Source organism: Sprattus sprattus (assembly GCF_963457725.1).
Source record: "Sprattus sprattus genome assembly, chromosome: 9".
NCBI classification, from domain to species: Eukaryota; Metazoa; Chordata; class Actinopteri; order Clupeiformes; family Clupeidae; genus Sprattus; species Sprattus sprattus.
Genome location: NC_137928.1, coordinates 27,729,604 through 27,756,918, shown reverse-complemented (window position 1 = coordinate 27,756,918; position 27,315 = coordinate 27,729,604). Strand labels below are relative to the sequence as shown.

The following is a 27,315-nucleotide window of genomic DNA, read 5'->3' as shown; positions in this document are numbered from 1 at the left end:
CTTTACAATGAATCATGAAGGCCTCGTTTTTCAACTGAACAAGGAGGGAGGGGGGAAAAAATCCCCTTTTTTTCACAAGACAGTTAAGCAGTGAGCGCAGCATAGGCCCATGCCAAGAATGTGAATGAGAGATGGGCTGAGCAGGGGCGGGCAAACAGACTGCCCCGTCTCCCTTTCATGGTTGCCACAGATCCGGACAGCATGTCATGGCATCCCTTTCACTCCTTTGTTTTAAGGGATTAATCAGTGTTTCTTATGAAAAGAGACTGAAGATTAAGTACAAACTTCTAGCAATGGGGCGTTACCTCTCATGACACAGGAAAATGGCCAGAGGAACAGCCAGTACCCTGCTCTTTATGTGGTTCATGGTAAAGCAAGAGGTTTAGGACGTTATATCAACAAAAGGAGACCATTTATTTTGGAACTCAATGCAACGTCCATGCAAACATGCTAATGTAAACATATTGTAAACATAAACATTAGGCTACACACGCAATAAAAGCTATGCAAGAAAGGAAACCTATAGCAACTTAGCAATGTCAACACAGTGATTGGATATTCATTTGTAATATCTTATAACAAATCCTTTTACAATAGACCTAAATTCAAAGCTGTGCTCAGAGCAAACAAGAGGGCTGCAACACAAAGGCTATTTACTGAGGCTCAGTCCAACCATGTAAACAGATATGGAGAAATCACAGCCCCAGGCAACTACAGAGATGGAATCTCACCTCTAATTAGCATTTGTTGATAACAACTCAATGTTATTGATCAGCAGAAGAAATGTAACAAAGGCAATTTTTCGAGACAAACTTTTTTTTCTGCTGCTGACATCAAACAAACCCAGACAACAAAAGCACCGCTGCAGAACCACATTACAACCCAGCAAAAGGAAAAGGCTGAACTACAAATAAACACCTCAACAAATAATTAATTCATTACACACCATGATTAAGCAGACATGACAGATTAGCTCCAACATTAATTTGAAAGAACCAGGCAGGCCTACATCCTCTTTAGCCCAACACTTGCAGGCAGTCCAGTAACCAACTGCTGATGGAACCCTAACGGTGGAAATCCATACCAGCGACGCGATCAAATTCCATCGCTTTGAGTGGGCATGTACTTTCTCTGAAATGTCTGGCCGCTGCCGGTGAAATATCGCTCCTCATTTGCATAAGTTTGAGCATGTTCTAATTTTCATCAGTCGCGTCGCTCAGATCGCTGGTCTACGTCACAATGGAGCTGGCTCCCGTTGAAATGCATGGGGTCGCCCAGATCGCTTGTATGGATTCGCACCGTAAGTGCAGGGCTAGATTCCAGCCAAGGGGGCTGAAAGGTGTCTCTTAGCAACGGGCTGTGTGCTAGACTGGTACACCACAGAACTGTAGCAGAGCAGGACGGTGGCCATTACTAGTTAACCGATATACAAAAACCAAAAGAGTCTACACTAGAGGCCCCCCACGGCCACGTGACTACAGAAAAAGGGGGGGGGGGGGGGGGGGGGGGCTGAACATCTGGTTGCTGCTGCTACGTGTGCACTGGGTTATCATTAGCCATGTGTTATCACCAGTGAGGTAACGCAAACTGAAAGCCAGCTAACGGTCATGCCCTTGAAAAAAGGAGCAATACCCTGACACAAAAGGAAATGGAAAATACTCTAAAAACCTTCCACAATGAAGACAATTTGATCAATTTCACTTCAAGGGCTTCCTTTTTCACCCTCCCAATTAGTCTTGAATTCATGCATATGAAGGGGTCAAAATTGGGACAGATGGCAAAAAGACATCCCTCTTGGTGGTATGCTACATTAGACTAGCTGCTGCAGAATGGCCGCCAAATGAGGGAGGCATAATCTTCGCTTTTGTCAGTGCTTTGATTAAATTGCCATGATTATAGGATCAGAGTCTATCCGTCCAGGGAAGGCTGCGACACCTCACAGCTCAACAACAGGAGTTCTCGAAGAGAAGGGTCAAGTGACTGCACAGCATCTAAGGATGTCACGATAATCTAGTTATTAATGTAAGTTAACCTCCCTATCCTAGCTATCTAACTGTAGTTTAGGGCTGTGTATTAATAAGAACAAATGATCCTAGGTGTTAAGCTTAATTTACGCACTTGGGTGCCAAGAAGCAAAGCTGCACAGACACCCCGAGTGTTCCTACCTTTCCTAATTTAAATTTGATTAATTGAATTGAGAGAACGTAAAATCAGCTAGATAACTTGCTAGCCTTTCATGCAGTTTCCTTAGCTAGCTAGTTAGCCAGCATAGCAACAAGGGAACTATAGCAACCAGGCAACACAAGGTTTGCTGCATAGCCTTCAAAGTATAACTTCTAAAAATCAGCTCACCAATAAGACAATCCTGAGAGAAATAATAGGACATTGATGGGCCAAGGGCTTGAAGTAGATTAAGGGGGATTCCCATCTTTGAGAAGGCCAATGAGGAGGGGGTACTACTCCCCTTCGTTAGGCTAACTGTTCACTGAAGCCTCAATATGATGTTTCCTGATGTTTAAACCAAATCTGTAACATTTCTGATCACTACTAGACTATCCTCTTGGTTAATAAATTGAATAAACTTCAATAATTGTTATTGAAACACATTTATCAGCCTTCATTATTGCATCAACTGTAATTAATGTATCCTGATAGAAGCAGTTATTTTGATCATGTTTTACATTGATTATGAATTAATGACAGTATCAAACCTTTAAACATCCATGATATTACAGCATGTATGAACTGTGGATGTACAAGAAACCACAAGTGAACACAAAAATTAAACAAATTTGACAGTTCGTTCTCATGCAAGATTTTTTTAGTGTGGCAACTCTATTGAAAATAGATTTTAAAATGTGATTATGAGCAACACAGTAACATTACCACTAGCCTGTGTGCACATAATCACATTTAAAAATCTATGTCCACTAAAATATGCTTACTAACAGCATTGACTGGCATTGTTACAATTTCTAAAGAGAAAATCACAGTAACATTACCACTAGCCTGTGATTTACTCTTTAGAAATTGTAACAATGTAATGTAATGCTGTTAGTAAGCATATTTTAATAATCAAAAAGCAGTCCAAAGTTGCTGATGACAGAGTAGAGATAAAACAATGTGAACAGACTTTGGAATGCAATTAAACTGTTAAACATGGAGACATCCTTATTTCATATGCCAATGCAAATAGCTGTACCTTACAGACAGTCATAAAAGTACGCCCACTACTGAGTAGCATAAAGTTTTGAATTAGCCGTTATGAAACACGTGATTCAATTTAAAAGAAAGTACTTGAGCTTATGTATTCACACAGGGACGTGGACAACTCGTTGACAAATAAAAACAATGCTGTTCATCCCTTTCAGCGGAATTCCAAGCATTACTGACTACTCCCACAGCATCACGACGATTGAAAAACACAACCGACGGACCAGAACATCAACCAACAGAAGACAGAGAACCTCAACCAAGAAGAGAAAACAGAGGGATGCTCTACTCCAGATTTGCAGGGGCGTTCACATTTGATAAACGGGTGTAGCGACAGGGATGTCGATATTAGCTTGCTTTAGAAAACATAACCTCAAACGCCCACATCACACACAGAAAATAACGCCACGAAGTCATATTCACATACAAAAGATGGCGATGCCATACATTTTACGGCTCCGTAGAATAAGATATGTTATGGGTGCAGCAGCTCACTGGGCTCTTCTAGTGAGCCTGTTTTCCCCACACAGCTCCACCCTTTTTCCTGTGCTGAGCGGGAGTTGTCGAAGACTGAAATGTCATGGGCACACAACGAAGTGGCTGTTGTACTCAGCCATGACTCGGCGAATTGCAAGTTTTAACCACATATTACCTTTTATGAGGGCTTATAATGTGGCTACATCCATGCTCAACTATAAGCTACACTTCTCAAAATCGGACTTTCTGTTCTCCCAAGCGGGCTAGCTAACTAGCTAGTTAGCTTACAGCTTTTGCAATGCAGTGGCAAGCTCGTGGATAAATACACTGGCTATCGTGATTATGCTAAATATACTTGAATGAGCTGGAGCATGTTACAGACCATGTTACACATAAAACATTCTATGTTCACTTCCCACGAAAATATAAAAATAAATGGCAAGCTGTCAACTCATTAAATACGCTGCTGTCTCTAGTCAAGCTTAAAAGCTAGCCAAGATGGCTCGATAGTTTAGCCAACTAAACTAGCAATGAGATAATAGAGAGTTCACCTCACAACACTACCCAAAACACTTATGTTTATATTCTAAGTCACATCAGCTACCCACAAGTAATTCTTTACTGTAACTATTGTCCTTTATCGAACACAACTCATGCACTCGAGCAAATGTGACTAGTTACAGACGCCATAGACACCGAACAGTAATGCGCTGCAACCAAAACAGTTTACCAATCATTGGATTATGGTAGGTATTTATACCACGTATTGCTCATTGACCAACTTGGGGAAATTAATTCAGAATTCAAAAGCTATTCCTATGGTGAATATAGACGAGACACTGGGGCCTTCGCTGCCCCAAACACTGTACGTTATAGCTATGGCTACCTTGCATGTGCGGAAAACACAAGCGAAGCGGTTGTGTTACTAACTTACATGTTGGTTAACATTTACCTCGCCATCCAGCAAGACATCGACGTATACGTCACATAAATTGCATTTTGATGACATGTTAACGTTTTACTGCCGAGCAGCTTTCAATCTACGATTGCGCTCAAGTAATGATTGGTTAAGTCACGTTAGCTAGCAGATCATTAGAACAGCTAACCGTCTGTTACAGGTAGCATTACCGCCAAACAATAAAACAGAATCGTTGGCGTTGTAATGTTTGAGTCAGTTATGTTGTATATGTGACAAATTAGACAATGCTGACGTTACTGTAATTTGCTTGTTAATGTTGGCTAAAATAGTCACGCTCAGTTCAGTATGGGCCATGAGCGAGCACTTGCTAACGACGGTGCACGGGTCAGTGGGCGGCGAAATGCATCAACGGTGAATGTTAGATCATTGTAAGGTTCAATTCACCAACTGAACTTGGAAAACAATTCATTCGACTGAATTTTCCCTGACACCGGTCGGATTGACCCCGTCTCGCGTTGTAAGTTTAATAGCTAATACCGTGACCTACATATGATCATGAACCTCAACCAAACATGGTTGGACTGTTCGCTAGCTTGCTGTCTAGTTTGGGTTAGCCGAAGGGCCAACAGGTTCCAAACATTTTAGGCCATGTAAAGTACTGCTGCACCCTACCATCACCAGCAGGCTATATAACAGAAAACATCTAGATACCTAATCCAAAATGTGACAATAACACATTAATTTAGCGTATGTCACAAACCATTTACCTCGGTGCCACACTAGCCGGCTAGCAAGTTGTCCCGCACACACACAAAATATTACAGGCAGCGAATATAAGGTTAGTTGACGTTAGCTTAGCTGGTCTATACCTGGGAGTCAATAAGCAGTGCCTGCTACCTAGCTAACAACTCAAATGACATTGGTAAAATAACATGTTGATTCAGTACTTTTGCGCATTACTTTGAGCTGTGACACTGCAGAAATCTACGGAGCAATAATCTCAAAACTTACCTGACAACAAATACGTTTTGATGTAAATACAATTAATATCTGTAGGAGAGTAGAATATCTTAGAAAATGCAGTATCGGTAGTGAACAAACGAGGCTCCCCTAAACCTGCTGCTCTAACGGCCGGTCCGCCATTTTGCGACATTCAGAAAGGAGGCGCAAATATTTCAGCCACATCGTCGTCTCAACACCTACTTTTGCTTTGCCCACAGACACTTATAAGTACATAACGGTACATTAAACAGTGCTCACCCTAATGATCAGCTTCGAATCCCGAGCCACTGCACACGATGGTATGGAACGCACCAAGGTGTTATTTCGTTCTACAGCGAGACTTGGGTCTCAGGGGTTAGGTCTACCTTCTCGACTCCCTCCCTGGCAGCTACAATCCTTGTTTTCTGTACCGCATTCGCCTTCCGAAATCGGGCATGCGCATTCACAGACTGACAGCGACGCGATGCGCACGCCCTTTGCTTTCTTATCCCTATAATAAGTGATTTCCCTTTTTAGAATGAATAATTTTACCAACTCGGTTGGTTTTAATAGTGCATCTTTCTGAATCATAGAAAAGCCAACCTACATCAGGCCGTTAACGGCCAATTTTGAAATATCCTCGGAACTCAAAGGCAACTTGCTAATTTCTTTATTCATTTTAATACAAAAGCATACTCAGACCAAAAATAATTAGGTTGTTATTTGTAAACAGCAACAGACAGATAACCACACAGCAAGGAAACAAAAGCAGACATACACTACATGGGCAGAAAAAAAATAGTAGCGTACAAAACAAAGACTCATTCTGATTTTTAACACACAGAGGAAATATTGTTTTATCAGTGTGCGCTCGTCAGCAGCTGTCACTGTAGTTAAGTGGACAAGCACCGTGTGTGGCCCTACAGTGTCATTCCATTCATAAAACACTGAGACAAACTTCTGACGGTTCATAATTGCCACTATTTTGAATCGGTATGCTGCTGAGACCCTCAGGTTTGCATGTACATGTCTTAGGCTTTAATAAGCCAGTTGCTATTTTAAGTAGGCGTATTTGTTTCACAACGGGTTTGGTTGTACACACTTACTCACACAGCAGACAAAAGTCTCTTATATCGATACTGAATAGAGAAATCAGAGAAAGTATGCACATGACGGCGGTCCAATCCAGTAACCCCAAAATTACATCTTGACATAGCGGATCGGCGTTCCACTCTGTGACCTACTCTCGACCAACACCCTTCACGCATACCCACAGTAGGCTGCACTATAGGCTACCTGTGCTTGTGTTTAACTCCAAAATATTTTTAACAATACAAAACATTCAGCAACACTTTAGTTGTTTTTACACAATTGAAATACAGGTAATCATCACCTTTAAATGTTCAATACTAGGCCTAAGTGGAATAGCCTAAATCACACAACTATGTTGTTGATTTAAAATGTGTTGATACTTAAAGTTCCACTGCGGAGTACCTGGAGCCTACAGCAGACTACAAAAGACATGTTGAGATCATGTTTTGAAAGCTTCATGCAAGCAGTTGTTGTATAATGTTTCGAAAAATATACAGCTACACAATCAAAACAAAACATAGAATTGATAAACACAGCAAAGGATTTGCATTTAATTTTTAAAGCACCTTAATTCTATGATCAATGACAAGAAAAATCACTGAAAAACCTCCCCAAGTCGTCACATGTCTGACTTAATGGATCAGTTTCTGGATGACCAGAGTTGTTTTTCCTCTCAAAAATCCTGTCAGAAACCAGGCCCATTCCATTTCCCCATCTTCCTCAAAGCTTAATTCACGACAGCCCTTGACAGGAATAACACAGTAGACATACTGGTGCAGAGGTATGTTTTACAATCCCTCCTAAAAATCATTTTCTTAATTAAAGTCTTTTATTTGTAACCTTGGATTTTGCAAGGAAGCACAATCACTTGAGCACAGCCTTGTGGTGACTAATGGTACTGTAAGAGAGGACAGACATTCGTGAACAATGTTGCTGGATGAAGGTAAAAGATTCTGTTCCCCTTCATAACATTATTTTCCACATAGATATATAAAGGGTGAGTGATGAGGCAATAACAAAATCAACACAGTAAATCCAAACCAAGATGAACTTTTTTTTTACCTTTTCAAAAACGAAGAAAAAGAAACAAAACACCACTCTGGTTTTAAAGCAGACTGCATATAGGCACAAATCTGACATTGGTTCAATGAGTCCCACATGTATTTTTCCAACCATAAGACATGGCATGATCAATTACTGTAACTGTTCTCTTGGACATTCTGTCTGACAGCCTATGCTCCTCAATATGCTTTTATTTCAGGGAAACTATAGATCAGGTAATCCTTCGGTCTTGCACCCAGGTGCAGCAGAAATCTGCACGAGTAGGCCAGCATCGCTATTGCTTCAATCAAATACCAAACATACAGCAACACAACTGAGACTTTACCAAGTGCGAAACACAGTGCATGTATACAAGCCAACACACCTCTGGTATTCCTTTTTTTGGTATATAACATCAAAGCATCCCATCTCAATCCACTGGCTGGTGCTCAATGTGTTCAAAACAGCATTAGAAAGTGCACTAAATACTGCTAAGGAATACGGTGTAGACGCCTGTTGCCTCTTTACTGTGGACTAATCAAAGTGGCGAAAGGCTAAATCTTCAATAGAACTAGCCAAACAGTCAAAGGGCTGGGATGGTACAACAGATAGTACTGATACTGTCAATTCAATGGAAGTTTCTTAAAAGTCACTCTGTTAGCAGGTTTTCTTTTTTGCTATATCAAGCCAAGGGTCAAACAAACATTTTGTTCTGATATGAGCTTATGTTATCCACCGAATGGTGTCTAGTATGTGTATAAAAATAAACTTTTGGGAAGTTCCCAATGAAATAATCAAATGTTGCAGCAGCAGTAGCATCATATCCATTGCCTGGTCATTGGTGAAACCCTCCACATACACACACACACGGACACACACATAAACTTGCTTACACTTGCACATGGAAACACACACGGACAGACGGACAGCCACACACAGACACAAGGACACACACACACGGACGGACACACACACACACTCATAGTGGAAAAAAAGCAGATGTTATTGAACAACACTAAGATCAAGTTTTCAATTCTAAATCAAGATGGACGTCTCAAACCTGCATTTCCATCGACATGAATCAAGTACCTCTCCAAACTGATAGACATAGATTTTTTACATCTCTCCACACAGTATATTTCTCTATAAAATGGACATGTCTTAAATTAATTGATAAATGACAGATCTAAAATGGCTTCTTTCCCTTCCCACTTGTACAAAAAGATCATTAATTTTCAAGACAGATGTGTTGTCGATCTTCAAAGATTGGATGAGAACTTGCGTCTGTGAAGCTGTGTCTGCTTTAAAACACAGCAGCCTTGGGATAACATCTAACTTTTGGACATGACGGGCCAAAAGAAAACAAACAATGAGGGTTTTTGATTGGTACAGCCTTGCTGCAAGACCGCAGAGACGAAAGTCTACATTCTGGAGCCCACTTCAGTTTGAAATCTCTACGAAATTTTGACGATTTCTCCTCAGTCTCACCTAGTGCACAGTAAAAATCACCTGAGTTTTAGGCCAGGCTGAGTTGTGTGTGGGCAGAGGGACCTGGTGACGGCGGTGACTGACTGGGATGGCCTGGCCCCTCTGGCTCCTTGTGGTGGTGCTGGGAGGGGGAGGGGGGGGGTCATTGTGGTTGGAGGGGAAGGGGTATAAGCAGGGGTGGAGGTGGTCCTGGGCTCAGACAAAACAGTAATTGGGGAGGGCGGAGGGGGGTGTGGGGGGGGCATGATCAGTGGATAAGGCTCTGGTATACAATGTCATGGTCGTCCGTGGTCACCTCCGGCCTTGTTGGCGCTACAGAGACGGGGTGACACTGACTTTCTGCTCCCTTTCAGGGCCTGCAATCAGGCCCCCTTGGATTGCACACACATTTACGCTGGTTTTTCCATGTTTTACTCTCCTTCTCTCCTACCCACTGCACAAAAAAAAAAAAACGACAACACGCTTCTGGCTGCCCTGGCCCCTTCCCCTTCGCATTTCTCATTTTCTTGGTTTAAATTAGACAGCTTTAGTTCTCAGGTCCATAAGTTCAAGCAGATGCTGCAGCATCGTGGCTGCCCCTAACAGTGGAGGGAGGATGCGTTCAGGGTGTTAATCGTCCACGGGCAGGTTGTCGTTGAGCTCCATGGGAGAGTCCTCCGACGGCTCCTCACTCTTGCCGGCCTCCTGCAGCATCTGCCGCCTCTGAACCTCGGCCTTCAGGTTCTCCAGGTCCTTTTGGCTGAGGAGGGACCAGACTGTTCAGTTGCGTAACAGACTTCAAGGGACATAACACCGAATACTATTCTCAGAGGCTACTGCTACAGATCGAGATCTCTTACCTCAGAGGAATAAAGATGATGCCATTGATGATGTTCAGCTGTTCCAGCACACTGGCCATACTTGGAGCTGTGAACTGGAAAGGAGGAAAAATAAAGCGATCTCAGCATTATAATATATACAGCGTAATAAATCAGTTTCTCATGAACACCTCATCTTGATCATCGCAATGATCATAATTGTGGATAGCTGTTACATAAATTAACCAAATTAATAATTGCAACCGACAACAGCTGGCTTCTGTCTCCTGAAGTTAGCTCTACCTGTGATGGAAACAATGTTGGAGAGTGTCATGGCCTTACTTTGAGTGGCATGATACTGGCGTTGGAACCGTTCTTGTAGATCTCGTTCATGGTTCTCTGGAGGGCCACTGCTTGCTGGGTTAGGTACTTCAAATACTCGGAGCTCTCCTTTGTCTTTTCATGGGCTTCTCCCACCTAGAGAGAGACCACAGGGCATTTTAAACAACCTCTTTACCAGGACATTTCTCTGTAGCGCCCAGCAGGTTGTGTGCGCCAGGGACAAACCTGGTTCTTGTAGATGGTGTAGCCCTCTTTCTCATGCTGTAGTGCGGAACGGAATTCCGCTTTGCTCTCGTACACTCGCGCCACAAGATGGTGACTATTGGGAGACAGAAGCAAGCGAGTGTTAGTGTATGTGTGTGCATGCATACATTAGGTGTCAGGGCGTGTCTTTCCAGAGGGCTTAGTCATTCCCAGTGGAGTCGAGCCAAATCCCAGATGAGCATCATCATTCATGTTTATTACCTGATCAGTGATGGTGGTGGAGGAATACCTCTACAAATCTAATCCCACAGCATGGGGACTGTGCTACTGACTACAGGGTTGCCACAGGAAAGGGAGTAGATCCGATTTGATTAGTAATTAGCCGTCTTACCTGAGTGCCACTTTGAGGGAGCGGGGCCCATGGTATTTGGAGTTTATTGCCAAGGCGTTCTCCAGGAAACGCAGTGACAGGTCGTACTCCATCACCCCATGCAACACCAGGCCAATATTGCTCTAGGAGGGAGAGAAAGGGGGGAATACAAAACTCATGTTTCTAACAGGGTCATGAAACACAGTACATCTTTACATTTAGCAATGTTCAGGTAAAACTACATTATACACAAATATTAGCTTGTCCCATTAAAGTGATCCTGGTTCGATCCTTAGGTGACTGAACCCAGCCTACCTCGGCTAGCCAAGCTAATTGTGATCACATGATTACCAAAATGGAGGACATGTTGGACAACTCCAAAGGCACTTCTTTACTGAACCCACATTTTATTGTTAGCTCCTAATGTTGATGAAATCATCATTTTTACACAGGACCCAGTTTACCAGACATGATATGTGGTGTGCTACTCACATCTAACAGAGCCATCTGAGGATGCTCATGTTGACAAGATATGTGGTGTGCTACTCACGTCTAACAGAGCCATCTCAGGGTGCTCCTCCCCACACACCATCAGCATGAGGTAGCGTGCGCGGTACAGCAGCTTCAGGGCAGTGGACAGCTGGCCGTTGGCGAAGCAGTACAGGGCCAAGTGCATCTGCACAAAAACACACATATTAGCAGTCAGACTACAAAAGGACATATATACGCAGTCCGACTACAGTCAGTGACCCAATCTCCTCAGAGATGAGAGTGCATGAAGAACAATAAGCAGATGTGAAGATAAAAATAATATCCCTTATAGGAGATTTCAATGGCAAAAAAGGGCACTCACACTCTCTCACACCTATACACTCTGTGCAACTATATTATCTCTACAACTATGCACTCTGTGCAACTATATTATCTCTACAACTATTCACTCTGTGCAACTATATTATCTGGGCAACTATATTATCTCTACACCTATTAGGGACGGGAATCGGCAGGGACCTCCAGATACGATATTATCACGATACTTAGGTGGCGATTCGATATGTATCACGATTCTGTGGGTATTGCGATTTTGTAAGTGATTAGATATAACGATTTCTTGCCATTTCTGAACTGGACCATGGAAAACAGTTGAATCATACATTCAATTACAACACAGTCTAATTCACTTTGAGCTTTCCAAGTTTAATTTCAAGTTTGAATTCCTAAATCTTAACATTAACTTAATGACTGCAGCGCAGCCAATAGAAAAAATAAATACAAATGTGCCCTTTTATTGTATAGCCCCTGTAAACTGCACACAAACTGACTGATTAAGAAATGAATGCCACTTAGGCTACTTTTAAACAATAAATAAAAGGTAAATTAAATAGAATCAGTACAAGTTTTCTTAAAATAAGGGCTGTCAATAGATTTTAAAACATTTTGAAATTCATGATTTAAAATTTATTGCGATTAAAAGTTTGCTTTTCTTTTCAAGACGACATCTTATAAATTAACGAGTAATCACGAGTAATCACGAGTAATCCTCGCTGTCATACAAGGAATGTATGCGAGACACAATGGTGCCCCTAGGGTAAGCAATTCGAATCACCTCAGTTAGCCCACCGTCTTCAACTACCGGCAACCCAAACTGCTACAGAGTTGGCCAACGTTCTTCCAGACGTGCGATTTAAACTGTTGAGGTGCAGCATGAATTTCGGAACTAACGTCTGATATGTTTGCAGTCCAACATGTTAGCCTTTGTATTCCTACCTAGTTACTATGTGTGAAGCTGAGCTTCTAGCTGTAAGGAACTCACGAAAAGAATGCATTGCGCAATATGTAGGATTATAAGCAGCAACATTTTTTCCCGCCTTATATACAATAATTAAAAGCAGGCTTTTTTTAGTCCATTTTTGAGGCAGCGTGGCGATAAAAACATCGTCACACACAAGAATCGCGATTTGTAACTGAATCGATTTTTTCCCACATCCATAACACCTATACACACTACAACTATACACTCTGTGCAACTATATTATCTACCCTACAAATCTCTGCATGCACACAACCACATACAACAAATAAGTAATACTTACATATTCTTGAATAGTGTTGGGATGCTCGATGCCAAGGACTCGTTCGCTCATCAAGACAGCCTTCTGTTGGTTGTTAAGTGCCTGCAAAACAAAAAGACCTCCAGAATCAGACCTTTCCTGAACATGGTGTCAAAAGTGTTGAGCTGCTCAGCCTGTGGCTTCTGATTGGGCGACGCACCTCGGGGTGGTCCCCCATGATGTAGTTCAGCCGGGCCAGCAGACGCAGGCAGGCACAGATCTCCACGTGCATGGCCCCGTACACGTTGTTGAAGAGGTTTAGGGCCTCATTGATGAGCTCACAGCCCTCCTTAAGGTACCCTGGAGGTCAGGAAGAAGACACATCAGTCAGTATCTCAGCCTACTGATCACACTAACTGGAATAACAGCAGTTCGCTATATAAGGTGTATGGATAGAAATAGTACAGTGCAGAAATACTGATAGTTTAACTGCTGTCTGAAAATGGAAGGAAGGCAGTTGCCCTTATTTTGCAGTATTACACTAGCAAAGGTGTCGTACACATTTTAGTTTGTTATGAAATGGAGCTCTTTTTCTGCCTTTACCTTGCTGCACCTTGGCCTGTCCGCTCTGGAAGAAGTGGAAGGCATCAGAGGCTTTAGGGTTGACGTGCTTGACCACGGGGAAGATGTTCAGGATGTCCTCCTCGGTGAAGGCTGGCTTGTGGCGGCTGTCGAAGTTGTACTCCTTTATCAAGATCTGGATGCCAGTTTTGACCGAGATCTCTCGTAGCAGCGTGACCTTCTGGAGGCCGTACTTCTCCACTGCCTGGTCCGCACTCTCACTGCATCAACACACATTCCATGCACAACAGGCAGAACAGTAGCTCTTGAAAAAAGCTGTTGCAATAACATCATGCGGATGACACTATGTTTTTAATTTTATTAAAATATTTTTTTAATATATATAATTTATAACATATTATAAACATATATTTATAACAATGTATTTGAAGTTGATACAATAAAAAGCTTACAGGCTCACAGTGTCTATCTTACTGTGGCTGTGGATGCTGCTACAAAGTATTTTGTATTCTGTACAAGTTCTTTGTATTGTACTGTATTCTGTGTTTACAAGGCCAGGCAAGTGAGGTTCCTCACCACTGAAGGGTGAAGTGGTAGTAGGTTTGTGCTTCGGTGACGATGTTTTTCCACAGCTCCATGGGCGTGAGGCTGGCCCAGGCGGTGTTGTCTCCTCCCCCGGGGACTCGGCCGCGCCGCTTGCGGTTCTTCCGGCGGGACACCAGCTCGTCGACTGGCAGGTGGGCCACGGCGTCAGGGAAGGAGCTCAGGAAGCAGTTGAGGAAGTGGCTCACAGCCGCAGACAGAGCCGAGAGTTCCACGCCCTGACCACACACTCAGTTACTCAAACTTTACACACTCAAGCTTCCACATTCTCAATCAACATCTGGCATATCAAAACATTGAGATGAGGAAAATGGTGTTAATTACCTGGAGGTACGTCTTGAAGATATGTTTTGCACATCTTGTGATCAATTCACTAATACCTATTCTCTAAAAGAAAGAAAACAAAGGCTGATTAGCAATACAGTACTGCGAAAGTGAACATGTATTTCCATGCCACACAGACATGCACCATGGAGATGTGACACTCTAGACTTACACAGAAGTACTCGAGTTGTGTTTTTGCAGGGGTCTTTTCCACAAAGTCCAGCACGGTGCCGAGATAGCGGACATTAATGCCACGCTGGTGAAGGGCTTCAGTCAGTGTGGCTCCGTCCGTTGGCAGAGCACTGTGGTCTAAACAGTCTTTAACCTACACCCCGGGGAAGAAGCATCCAGAAGATCATGAACGCCTACACAAGAGGTTTCTACAGAGTCACTGTTACTGGTGCATTAAAAGGTACACTATAGTGACAACATGGGATAATATGGTTGGCCGATCTCCGTGTCTGCCTGTCGGATGTGTGTGATTTGGTGCGGCGGAAGCTCACCAGCGAGGGGATCTGGCAGGACACCAGGAACGCAGCGCCGTCCTTCAGCAGCTGCTTCTGTTTCTGGATGGCATCGGCACTGCTGTCAGGGAAACGCACACCTGACAGACAGACAGACATGATGGAGGGGGGAGGGAGAGAGAGAGAGAGAGAGAGAGAGAGAGTCATGGTGATGATCAGACACCAGCATGAGAATACAGATCATATCCGTAGGGCAGCCAGGGCCAGGAGGGCGTACCTGGGGAGAAGATGTCTGGATTGAAGCGGATGTCAAACGAGGTCTCGCTGATGGAGCCTACGGCCTTGCAGGCGTTGAGCACGACCTCGCGGCTTTTGGGGTCTGTAGACACACAGGGAGAATCCCGCAGGGGAGACTGAGTAAGAATGTCTCACACTAATGTTGTTAGATTTTTGTTGAAACAAAAACAAAAAACATCTTACAACGATACAAAGTCACACATCAATGAGCTAATTAGCAATTAGAAAAAAAACAACCCACTCAAGTGCTAATCAAGCAATACCAGTTTACCTCTTAGTTAGCAGTACCCAGAAAAGGTGGGGGGGAAACAAACACAGAGCACACTGAGGGAAGGGATTGATCAGTCGCATCACCCAGATCACATGACCCAGATCACATGCCTTCACCAAAAGGAAGTAGAATTTATCATCCCAACCACCAACATTCCAACACCCTTTGGGTTACAGAGAGGAGTTACAAGAGGACAGCAGTTAGAGGAGAAGAAAGGGGAGAAGGGAGAGAGGAGAGGAATGGGATTCCATTTGGAGCGGTGTTACCATCATGCCAATTAGAGGGGAGGTTTTAGAACACTTTATCCCCAGAGCTGAGGGGTGAGCAAGTCAGGGACAACCAACATGGCGGAGAGATGCACAGTGGACAGCAGAGTGTGGTGCCTAAGTATCCTCAGTGGAAACTAAGTGTATGACATGGTGCCCGGTCAAGAGGAGGAAAGCTATGTTAAAAGATAGCGCTACAGAGGAGGGAAAGACTACTAAGGAGAGGCTACTGGTAAGTGCATTTCTCTGCCACGTTTGCCTGCCCCCTGTTTGGCCTCAGGACCTCTCGCTCGGCTTGGACGTACCAATACTGGATCCATCTTCTGCAGCTAAGGACTCTGCCAGCTCTTTGGCCTGGGCTAAGCCCGGGATATTTTCCTCAGCCTCCTTACCCTCCAGCGGGCTCTCACACTCTCTGCCTTGGTTGTCTGGGGCTGCGGACTCAGGGCTGCCATTGGTGGTCAAGGCCAGAGCCTCAATCTGCTCTGTGACTTGTGATGCTGCTGGTTCTGCTGCTACTTCTGTTGTTGTTGTTGTTGCTTCTGTTGTTGCTTCTGTTGTTGTTGTTGTTGTTTCTGCTTCTGTTGGCTTGGACTCGGGGGTTTGGTCTGTCTCAGAGGGGGTCGCTGCAGGTTCTGAGGGGGTGGGAGAGGTGAGGGGTGCGGGGGCCTCGATGGCTGGGGCGGGTGAGGCCTCCGGCTCTGCATTGCTGCGGTCAGTCAGGGCAGCAGCCTTGTTCTCCTTGTTGGCTTTCTGCTGCATGAGCTGCAGGGCTGCCATCTTCATGAAGAGGAGGTACCTGAGAAACACACAGTCAGACATGACAGCTCATTAACTAATGATGCCTCACTGACAGCCTGCTGTTGGGGAGGTTGGAGCCCAGAATCATACCTGCAAATTGTCACATTATACTATAAACCGCTCCATAGCCATTAGAGCTTTCCTCTGCTGAAGTGACGGTATATCATTACGTATCTTCACATAAAGGTTCCAATAGGTCCAATTTTCACCTAATTAATTGAAATTCAAAAATTGTCCCCTTATTACTGAATAATATACATATATCTGCAAAAAAATAAATAATTCCCAGTACCACAATACTGACAGCCTTCATGACCATTATCCTTATCGTTACCTTTACATATTGTCCAGTTATTACTAAATAACATCTGTACCTGTGCTCCACAAAGGCCTCGATGAGCTCCTGGCGCAGGCAGGCCAGGCGGTGGCGGTGCTGGCGGGGATAGCCCAGCCTGTGGCACTCAGGTGGCATCTCCTCATCGTCCACGGGCAGGAAGTTGAGGTCGGGCGGGAAGGTGCGCAGCAGGTCCAGGATGTAGTGGCGGCCATCGTTGCCAATGATGCCCTTGCACTCCACGGACGAGCACAGATCCACGGGCGCCTCCTTCTCGTTGAGCACGGCGTGCTGCTGCACCTTCAGTGGCCGGCTGGTCTTCTCCAGCAGCTCCAGGTACTTGGGGTGCGACACCACCGTCTTGCCGAAGTCGATGGAGCCGTAGATGACGCTCTGCTCCTGCTCGCGCTCCAGGATGCCGGGGATGATGGACTGTGCCGTGACGCGGTATCCGCGGTAATCCACCACCACCGTGCCCAGAGTGTACAGGCCCTCCACGTCCACGGCCCCGTAGGCACGCACGCCGTTCAGGTCGTTGGTGGGAGCGGCATGGGCCGCCGCGTCGCCACCCAGCTCGCGGTAGTGGTCGCGCACGTCGAAGCCCAGGCTGAAGAAGATGTTGTTCCAGATGAACATCTGCATTCGCGTCTCCTCGCCCGGGTTGATAGCCATGACGTTGCCGTCGATCACTGCCATGGCACCGCGAGTGGCTGCTGCAGCAAAGTCACTGTGGACCTAAGCAAGCAAAAAAGGAAAGGACTTGGGCTTTGTTCAGATTGTCTGTCTAAATCAGATTTATGTGCATACACGATTGGTAGAAAGTCTTAACAAACCCAAAAAAAACAAACACATGAATTCAGGTTTTGGTCTGATAGGATTTCAAGTGGGTTTTTCTTTCCGTCTGTGACTTTTGACGAGACATAAAGGTCATGTGTACATTGACATTTAGTAATTTAGCAGACGCTTTTATCCAAAGCGACGTACAAGGGAGAGAACACTCAAGATCAGGGTATAAAATTAACTTTTAGGCCTACCTGCCATTGGCATGTAAGGTGTAAAATTTACCGGACAAAATATTTTTTTACCGGCCACTGAACTGCTCACAACACAAAATCATTAAAAAAAGATTACAGAAATAATTGCTGATTGACCATTGGTCTTAGTACTACTATGTTGCTTGGTCTTTTTGATTTCTCTTCCCTTTTCCCATTTCCTCCCTGCCTGGACAACATGAATATACTGTTTTTACTTTATATGCATTAATGCAATAGCTAATTTCAACTGAAACACCTTATCATGTTGCTTCACTATACTATAAATCATACTTATAGTTCATAAATAGTGTAACAAATCACGGATGCGTAATATGTTTTTTTTTTATGACTAAACACTAAACACAACACGATTTCAAAATGGCACGGATTTTATGCCCAGTTATCTCGAACAGACTGTGTTACCGTCACACCTGTACAGTAAATGCATTCCCCTCACAAAAACAACGACATGCATTTAGTACAGTAAGGAGCGGTAGTGCATTACACAGAAAAGTATGTGCCCGCCGCACGGCATTATGGGGCGACTATGCCGTCACGTTACAATAGGCCAGTATACTGAATTAAAGTAATTTCAGGTTGTATCAAATCCTATGTGTACGTGTTGATCTGGAGTCAGTTTGGTAGGATTTGGGTATAAATAAATGTTTTAATTTTAAAAATGGATTTATATTTAAAGATATTAATGTAATTTCAAAATTGGTTTACCCGAACCAGCGGACAAAGAATTTAACCCGCGGCAACATTTCAAAAGTAGCCCAATTCCGCGTCTTCTTGACCAACTGACGGACTGAATGTGAACGCTAACGTTATTGCAGATAACGGTATATTTTCGAATGTAGAATGATGACGGCCAGCTATAATGAACCAATCAGTAAATTCGCTGATGCAATAACATTAGCCCAAGTCTGTTTTACATTATTATGTGAAGTAGTGTAGATTCAATAGAGAAACCGGCAGGAGCCAATGGCGAGTTACCTAATTATTTTAATCGCCAAACCATATTTTTACTCGCATTTGGCGAGTGGCGGGTGCTAATTTTATTCCCTGCTCAAGATACCAGCAGCAATAGAGACATAGTGTAACAATAAATAGAAAAAAAAGGTGCAGGAATGCACATCACACGTACAGGAAACGTGTTAGTTAGGAGGCGGAGGGAGCCATTGATGGGCAAGCCCCCTCGGTCTCGGATGCTGTTTTTATAAATCCTGTGCTGCAGTTACACATCACCATGTGATAAATTAACAAGTCAACTTCACTCCCCTGTTGGTTTGTTTCATAGCAACCTATATGTATTAGACCAAAAATGAGCACCATTTTTTTCCACCCAGAAACACAGATCTGATCTGAACTCTTGCAATTATTTAACACAGTCAATCAATCAGGAAGATCAGAATTGGATTTTTACTGACAGTGGGAACCTAGCCTTAGCACAGACACGGGACACTATTAGTGAAAGAGAAAGAACACCTTTTCAGAAAGAGATAGAGAAGAACATCATTTCAGAAAGAGAGAGAAAGAAAAGAACACCGTTTTAGAAAGCGTAAAAAAGGGAGGAATGCAAAGAGACAAGTAACAAAGTAACAGACTGAGGGAGCAATAGAAGAAACAGACTTTGAGCTCACCTTAAATATGGCACGCTCTCTCAGCAGCCGTTCTGGAAGGTTCTTGCGGGGCAGTTCTCTGGTGGTCTGAAGCTCTTCATTCCAGTCCCGAGTCTGAGGAAACCAGAAACACCCCAGATTAAAATCCATTTGTGTACATAAGGCAGACATTTGCTGTGGTAAGGCAGTGATTTCCCAGATCTCCACCCTACCTGTCCAGGTATGTGCTCTTCATAGCCCAAACGGGAGGTGTACGCATCCTCTGCCCTCACGCAGTCCATAGCGTGGTCGATCTGAGGGGCGGTCCAGCTGTACACCTGGAAAGGTGTGGCTATTCTCTCAAACGGATGTCTCTGAACCCTACAAACAAACAGCACATCTAAAACTCCGTTTCTAGCAGCTATGCATTTTACTGACAAAAATGTGAAGTCTGCAGCACCATTTTGTCTTCAGACAACAGTACAAGCTCTGAATTTGCATGTCCGTCTGAAAACCTGAACGGCATGTGAAGGGGTCGGTGGTACGGTACTTGCCTCTTCTTCTGGAGGGCTGTGAAGTTCTTCTTGAAGGTCGGGCTGACCTGGCTCAGCAGCTCCACCAGGGAGTGGCTCAGGAAGCTGGGGTTGGATGGCTTAGGGTTGAAGGAGTAGGTGGTGGACCTGAAACACACCACAGCAGTTACATCACCGCTCCGCAGGCTGCAATGACAATGTGCTACAGAGAAGACGGGTATGAAATGAATAATATGTGTGCATCTTAACACATGTATGTTTACACGTGTCTGTTTGTACATGAGTGGGTGAGTGAGATGCTTTGAAAAGCCTGCATTAGGCTTTATATCTGGCTTTATGCCTGACTAACACTAACTAACCCATTGGTTTGGTTTGTCTAATGTACTCACTGGTTGAGGTAGTATCCACGGGTGGATGCAGTGATGCTGATGTGTCTCTCCTCCGCAGTCACTATATACAGGTACATCAGGTCTCCGTGCATCTTTCTGTTACCAGGTGGTGGGTTCCAGCCACTCATGGTGAGAACCTTCAGGCACTGTAGTGGCTAGACAAGACCGAAACAGAGACTATATGAATATATATCCATCAGATGACCCAAGATGTTTAATATTACAACTGTTCAGCATCCACCTAAGATGACTTTAAAATGTGAACTATATATACATATATATTAAACATTTTAAATAAAACGTTCTTTTGCAATTATGATGAGCGGTTATTGGCCATCATTGAAAACAAAGGTTCCCGTCTTCTTTCTGGCCTAACGGGCAACAAAACACAACTACTCAAACAAACCTTGCCTTGTTATCACAGCTCTATGCAGTAGATGGGAGTAGTGAGGATATTGGCCAGCTCTATGCAGTAGATGGGTAGTGTAGAGTAGTGTGGTGTTGCCAAGGGGCCAGGGCCTACCTTCCAGTCTTTGTTCTGTGGCTGGAGCGGGACTAGGGGACGCTCTTTGCTGCCAGGTAGAATGTGCTCAGGAGGGGTGCAGTCGATCTGTTCAAGTTCACTGCCTTTTTTCTTTCTCTTTCCACTATCTGCAAAACAGCAACACCTGAGGTTATCTTCTCCAGCATTTACTACAGAAGGGCAAACACTGTAGCAGGAATAGCCCCCCAAGAAAAGCATTTCACCTTTGGCACATTTATCAATATATTTCTACTGCTCCTCATACCCTAATTAGATCACACGATCTAACGCACAACTCTTACATATTCATCAGCATCTTGATGAAAGTACTTGGATGAAGACATTTTTGTATTCCTTGGTTTGTTTTTCTATCCGAGCAATACACACCTCAAAAAGTCGGACTATTAGAGTAAGCGTTTGTAGAAAGAGACAGACACCAACCTCCTAGATCGCCATCTGTGAAGACACTTAGAAAGGAGAGGGAGTTGCAGTCCACTCCGTTGTAGGAATCTGCGGGGTCCATGCTCTTCAGCAAGTCTCGGATGTGACGTACATGTATGCGCGCTTCACGCACTGTGTAGGGCTCTTGGGGAAGGACACACACACAAAAGGGTTAACAAAACAAACAAACAACATAATGACACATAGCTTCTAAGCTGCAGATTCTTTTTTTCACATAACATTATTTCCACTTGACAAATGATGAACCAAAATCTAGATTCACAAAAAACAGTGTCCGATGACTGCTTGACCAACAACAATCACAAGTAGTTTGCCATCTGACAGACTAATTGAAGGAGGCTCACCTTCTACCACTTTGAGTAAAGAGCCTTCCTGTAGACCCTCGATGGACTTGAGTTCGGCAAAGTTGTCCAGCACGTTCCCATCCAGCTGCAAGGAGAAGCAGGTGCGGTGGCAGGTGTCCTCTCGGTCCATGAGCACCTGGTGGATCTCCTGTACCATCTCCTGAGGAGATACCTAAGAGCAAGCAGACGTCAAAGAGTCAACCCCTATCAGCTTCCACAGTTCAAGCTGATGAACAGTGAAGCAGTGCTCTGAGGAGCCTCGGTACCTGTAGGTCAAAGGGCTCAGTGCCTGGGGCCTGGATCTTGACGGTGAAGCCTGTGTCCTGGATCACAATCACCTCCTGCTCGTTGGCATCATCAGAAGGGTCTGCATCGGCACCGCTGCCTTCCTGCTTGGAATCGGCCTCTTCGCTGTGGTCATGGTCCCCGTTGCCGTTCATTATCGTTGTGTCAGCACTGTGCGCTGTGAAAGACCAGGGCAGAGAGAGATGCTCAGACTGTGGCAATACCAAGAGACAACTGCTATACGCACTAAACTGGTTATTGAGTCTAGGATGAAATCTACCAGATTTGAGTCACATCATCAGTGTTTAAAAAAAAAAAAAAAAAAAAAAAAAAAAAAAATGATAAGTGTTTTATATTCCAGGTGATATAATGATATTCTTCCCTGACAAGTAAGCTGTCAGTTATTTAGTGAAGGAAACTGGAAAGGAGCCAAACTGTAGGCGTCCAGTTTAAAGGAGTGACCAGAGGTTGCCTGCCAAGATCACAGTTTAAGACAAAACACTCACACTGTCTCAGTTCTTGGCTCTATTTTCGCTGGCATGGTTAACGGTTTAGACTCCAGATTAGTCAAGTGGGGAGACTGAGGCTTTAAACTCTAATGTGTTTGTAAGGTACATTTTTATCACAAGTTTTCAAATCCTTTCCCCTTTTTGGGCTAAGGTGCCTGAAACAAGTCACACAGTATCAGACCCTACGTTAAACCACACAAACAGCACCCATCTTCCAACTTCACCAACATGACTGATGTGTTGCTCCACAATAAAGCGTTCTCTCCAGTAAAGCAATTACAAGATGAGACTAAAAACGAAAGACCCAGAAAAAAAAAAAGCTATGGTTTAACACCGAACAGCAGCAGACACACTGTGTTATTTTCTTTCGGGTGACTGCTTTCTGTCCTTGAATGAAGTCAAGGGTAACCATGTGTCACGGCTAGCCCAGTGCAGCAGAGAAACAAACAGCTGGCATTCCCACCCCAGCACATTCTCACAGCGTGGGTTACAGAGAGACTTCTGCTCCCAGCAGCTCCGCAATGAGCACCAAACCTCAAAGTCAATGAATGCGTGGAAATTATTTCATAGTATTGACATCACCTACACCTCAGCATGCACAGTTTTAAAGGGTATCCTGTTGGATTCTTCTTGGCCTCTTCAGCTCAGTGAAGCAGGGGATTTGCAGAAGTTACATCAGCCTCTCTCAGTCCCTGTGCCCTACTTTCAAACTTGATCCAAGTCACGCTGTCCTGTGTCCCATCACAATGTCCGTTTGGTTCTCTCAAGCACAATCACACAGCAGAGGATCCTTGCTTCTGAAGCGGTGGTTTCACTACACTTTTGAACACTTGGAACTCCAGCTTAGTTATACTTTGTAAGTATTGAGGTCAGTGAGTTAGGGGTTGGGGGAGGGGGGTTAATTCCTTAGAACAATACTTGATTCACTGAGGCAAAGTTTTGCACTGAATTGAATGTGAGGCAAATCTGTATAAACTGCAGTAAGCACTGCAGCAAAAACAGCAGTGCTTAATATGAATGGGGAGAGTTTGAAGCTCTATATTGCGCAATAAGAGTCCATTTCAATGTCCTTCAAACCCCTCCCCCAACTCAAATGGGTTAGGGCAGTAGCCCTTTTTGACAAGTGCACAGACACTTTGCACAATTCCATGTGAATTTAAACTCATGTAAATTGGATCACTCCGACTACCTTGAACTCTGGGATCCTGACTGTCAAAACACCTGGCTCCAAACACAGAGAGTATTCTGAGAGTAGGCCGCACGACTGCTTAAGACAAGAACTACACCATCCACTTTACACATTCAGTTGTATTTCTAGGTAATCACTTGACACCAATGTGTGCATTTTAATTATACCATAATTTGCACAGGTGGTATTTACACAATTGTGACACATAAAGTTAGTCATTATGGTGGTTCAAAATCTGCAAATAAGGCTCTCACATTCATGCTCTTTCATACTCCTCAACACATAACAATTTGCTGTATTTTCTCATGCTGCTGATGACATCCTCACACAGGCAGAATACTTATGTTACTGGGTGAAGGCACTCGACTATCAAATTGTCAATTCCGGTCAGTGTAATATAAGCAAACCGTGGACAAGGCAGTGCTTACAAAGGCAAACAGAAGATGTACATCACTTATAACAGCGTTATTGTTAATATGTACAATGACCCAGCCAGATCTGGAATAGGTAAAAGGACAAAAAAAACAATGATAGGCAGATCACCGGCATAGGATATTATTTAATGTTAACGTTAGCTTAATGCGCACCAAAACCTAACTATAACTGCTATGGAAGGAAGAGATCATATGTAAAGTGACAGCGGACCTGAAAGTGCTGTTGAATGTGACAAGAAATTCAGTATAGCGGTGATGAGATAGCTGAAGTTGTATAACTTCGCTCGCATACGCAGAGCGCGGTGATCAAAGACAAGTAACGTTTTACCTCATTGGGATAAAAGCTACAAAATGACAAGATCGCTGTCAAGGCTGAACAAACTTCTCAGTAATAAACACACTTACCCTACAGGATTCAGTCTACAGAACAAGTATAACCTTCTATCGCTGTACATGCACCATGACTTTCCACACAGAGGACTTCCGCTTCCCGGTCGCGGAATAGACAACCATTCTGGTTCAAGTACGGAGGGGAGTCTGAAAACGAATACTTATGCACACGGTGATATTTATGACTTCGATAGGACTAGCATGCTAAGGAAAGATTCGTCTAAGGTTACTATAACTAAATAGTCTATTTAACGACTTCAAATAGCCAACCACTCTTCTAACACCCTACTTATACGAACACCACCCCCCATTGTTCTTTAAATTGTTAAGCTCCGCTGAAGGTGACCTTCAGTTCATTCGTTCATCATACATGCTGTTACAGAACATGTGCATCGGGACTTGGCAACATCTTCATGTTCCATGACACGACACATCACCACTGTCACTTGTGATAACCGTACATATGCACAATTTTTCAAATACAAAAATGCATTCGCTCTGTCCACAGTGACAGTACTGCTTTCCCCAAAAGGTCCAAGTGGCTAGCTGTAGCTTCGAAAAGCTAACTAGCAGGCAGCCTAGCTAAGCTGTGGCAATTTCTACCTGCTAAGGTTAGCTACCGGTGGTGACTGAGTAGTACTGAAGAGTTACATGCCCAGCCTTCATACACACCAGAAGTAGCAAACCGCCACAACAACATGAATAACAACATTTAACATAAAATGATGTAGCAAGTTAAATTTGCTTTCATTTACGAACCTTCAAATAAACTTAAACGAAACTCCCTTTGATTCGAATAGCACTAGTTATAGCTAACTACCTCCTCGAAACAATACTTATGGTTAAATGACGAAAATAAATGTAATTTGCTATATTTATTAACCTGGACTAAAACCTACTAAACTACGTTGATTAAAATAACACTAGCTATTGCTGACTGCATACTCTCACATAACCATCGTTTTTGCAGCTGTGATTCCTTCCTTCAAGCCCAGACGGTGAAAACCAAGGGTCACAAGTAAGCTAGCTAACCATCAACCTTCAGGCAAGAATACATGATTGCTTGCTAGGTACGCATGTTTGCACTAACATTAGCTGAGTGCTGTAACGCTAGTGACTGCTAAGTCAAGGAGCTGAATGATGTCTTGATGAGTTGACAATCCTGGCCAACAACCAAGTACATATAATAGCTTAACTCGTCAATCTTGAGTCGTGTCAATAAATATGCATGTCTCAGTAACGTACCACTGGCCAGTCACCCAACCTGACACCTGGTCGATCTAGACACTATAAGCTGACGTTGATGCTAGCAGGGACTTTGATGATAACGTTACCCTTGATGCTCTTTAGCCACATTGCTATCCCCAGAGATTTATCATTAACGTAAATACGTCTCAGTGTGCGGTAACCACAGTGATTTCTTGTGTTAGGGCTAGTTCCAAAACGACCTTACAACCAGTGCAATGCATGAAATGTATACTATACACGAGGTAGTAAACTAACCACAGCCACAGGAATCCTTGAGGGATGTCTTGGTAGTCTCTTGGCTGTCCACCGTCTCTCCTTCTGCAGGATCAACGGAGTTGCAGTTTGGAGGTGATGCCGGGATGTCATCTGTCTTGCTCACCATGATTTTGCAGTCACTTGCCTCGCTAGGCGTACTATTTAGCAACAGATGTCCGTTGCTCTGATCTGAAAAGGAAATCTGACGGTTGGCCTTCCTCGATTAGGCGGTTAGCAAGCTACATGCAGAGGGTACGGACAGTAGTACGATATTGCAAAAACAACTCCACTTAGGAAGGACAGTTCCAGGCTTGGCTGTCACACGTGGTTTCTCCTCCTCTTGACCTCTTTGCCTTTGTATTTAGTCCCACCCCCTGAAAACTGGGTACGGAAAGTCTACTGTGCCAGTTTAGGATAAATAACGGATTCAACATCAGGAGAGAATACAGAATTTTGCAACAACAAGAATAATAACAATAATAATAATGAAATATTGTGCATTTTGCAGCATTTACTTTAAATTATAATTCATGTCCACACTCCTTAGTCAATCTTAAAGTGTATTAAAATATGAGTATTAGGCAAACAGTTTATGAGGTTAGGACAGAATAACCTAAATAAGGATTGACAAAAAAAAGAAAGACGCTGCACAGTTTGGTCAGTGTTGTGCTGTTTACTGCATATTTTGCCTTATGTGCAAATATGTCTTCAATGCAGATTATTGCTACAAAACAATACATACAGAGTTTGCATTGTGTGATCTGTTTTTGGTTTGGATTCGGAAACCACTTCCATCCAAAACTGCATTTTGAATGTCACATTGCCCTTCTTAATTCAGAATTGGCTGAGTACTTCCTAACCATCACTTAAGAGGAAGACTGCATTCCAAAGAGTTACCAGCTTAAGCTCCTACTTCATTGCACATTTGACATGGGATGTGGCGGTCATAGCCTAATATTACACACAGTTTCTCAGGGAAAGAATTAAGATGAAAGCTACAATCCTAACCGTTTAGCACAAAGTTCTGTTACCAGAAGACATGCCATATATTACCAATACCAATCTGTCATACTTGAGGCCATTTTTAGAAAAACTAAATCTTTTGTTGAAGAAGAAAAAAAATACATAAGCCTACAGACAATTCTCCAAAGGAATATGTTTGGTGTTGGTGTTCATATTCAATGCAAGAGCTTGTGGTCTCT

General features: G+C 43.5%; 2 protein-coding genes across 3 annotated transcripts in view; both read right to left on the bottom strand.

Moving 5' to 3' along the window:
- pafah1b1a (platelet-activating factor acetylhydrolase 1b, regulatory subunit 1a) overlaps nt 1-5,995 on the bottom strand; it is a 40,440-nt gene extending 34,445 nt beyond the window's left edge. Inside the window, exon 1 of the mRNA XM_080844416.1 lies at nt 5,870-5,995. The gene's annotated coding sequence lies outside the window, so the exon portion shown is untranslated. The remainder of the gene's footprint in view (nt 1-5,869) is intronic.
- A 249-nt stretch (nt 5,996-6,244) lies between these two features.
- cluha (clustered mitochondria (cluA/CLU1) homolog a) lies at nt 6,245-26,408 on the bottom strand. 2 transcript variants are annotated; one of them, XM_080844408.1, is made up of 25 exons: nt 26,114-26,408; nt 22,070-22,266; nt 21,804-21,975; nt 21,439-21,582; nt 20,998-21,125; nt 20,475-20,629; nt 20,107-20,232; nt 19,786-19,933; nt 19,595-19,687; nt 16,958-17,652; nt 16,088-16,581; nt 15,226-15,327; nt 14,988-15,088; nt 14,657-14,809; nt 14,485-14,547; nt 14,134-14,378; nt 13,579-13,817; nt 13,196-13,335; nt 13,018-13,098; nt 11,475-11,600; nt 10,946-11,067; nt 10,576-10,669; nt 10,351-10,485; nt 10,051-10,124; nt 6,245-9,950 (listed from the first exon to the last, which is right to left on the bottom strand). In XM_080844408.1, the coding sequence occupies exons 1-25, from the start codon at nt 26,238-26,240 to the stop codon at nt 9,821-9,823; spliced, it is 4,284 nt and encodes a 1,427-aa protein (XP_080700534.1). In that variant the 5' UTR covers nt 26,241-26,408; the 3' UTR covers nt 6,245-9,820. The 2 variants fall into 2 exon arrangements, with proteins under 2 accessions (XP_080700534.1, XP_080700535.1); XM_080844409.1 differs by having other exon boundaries at nt 16,175-16,581.
- Nucleotides 26,409-27,315: the final 907 nt, after the last annotated feature.

What these genes read in the sequence shown, in the direction of transcription:
- cluha (XM_080844408.1), bottom strand. Translation starts at nt 26,240, where the DNA reads ATGGTGAGCAAGACAGATGACATCCCGGCATCACCTCCAAACTGCAAC. An exon ending in ACAGCCCTCCAGAAGAAGAG is followed by an intron (nt 19,934 to 20,106) that starts GCAAGTACCGTA and finishes GTTTGTTTGTAG; the next exon opens with GGTTCAGAGACATCCGTTTG. An exon ending in GAGAGCGTGCCATATTTAAG is followed by an intron (nt 17,653 to 19,594) that starts GTGAGCTCAAAG and finishes TTGCTTGCTTAG; the next exon opens with GTCCACAGTGACTTTGCTGC.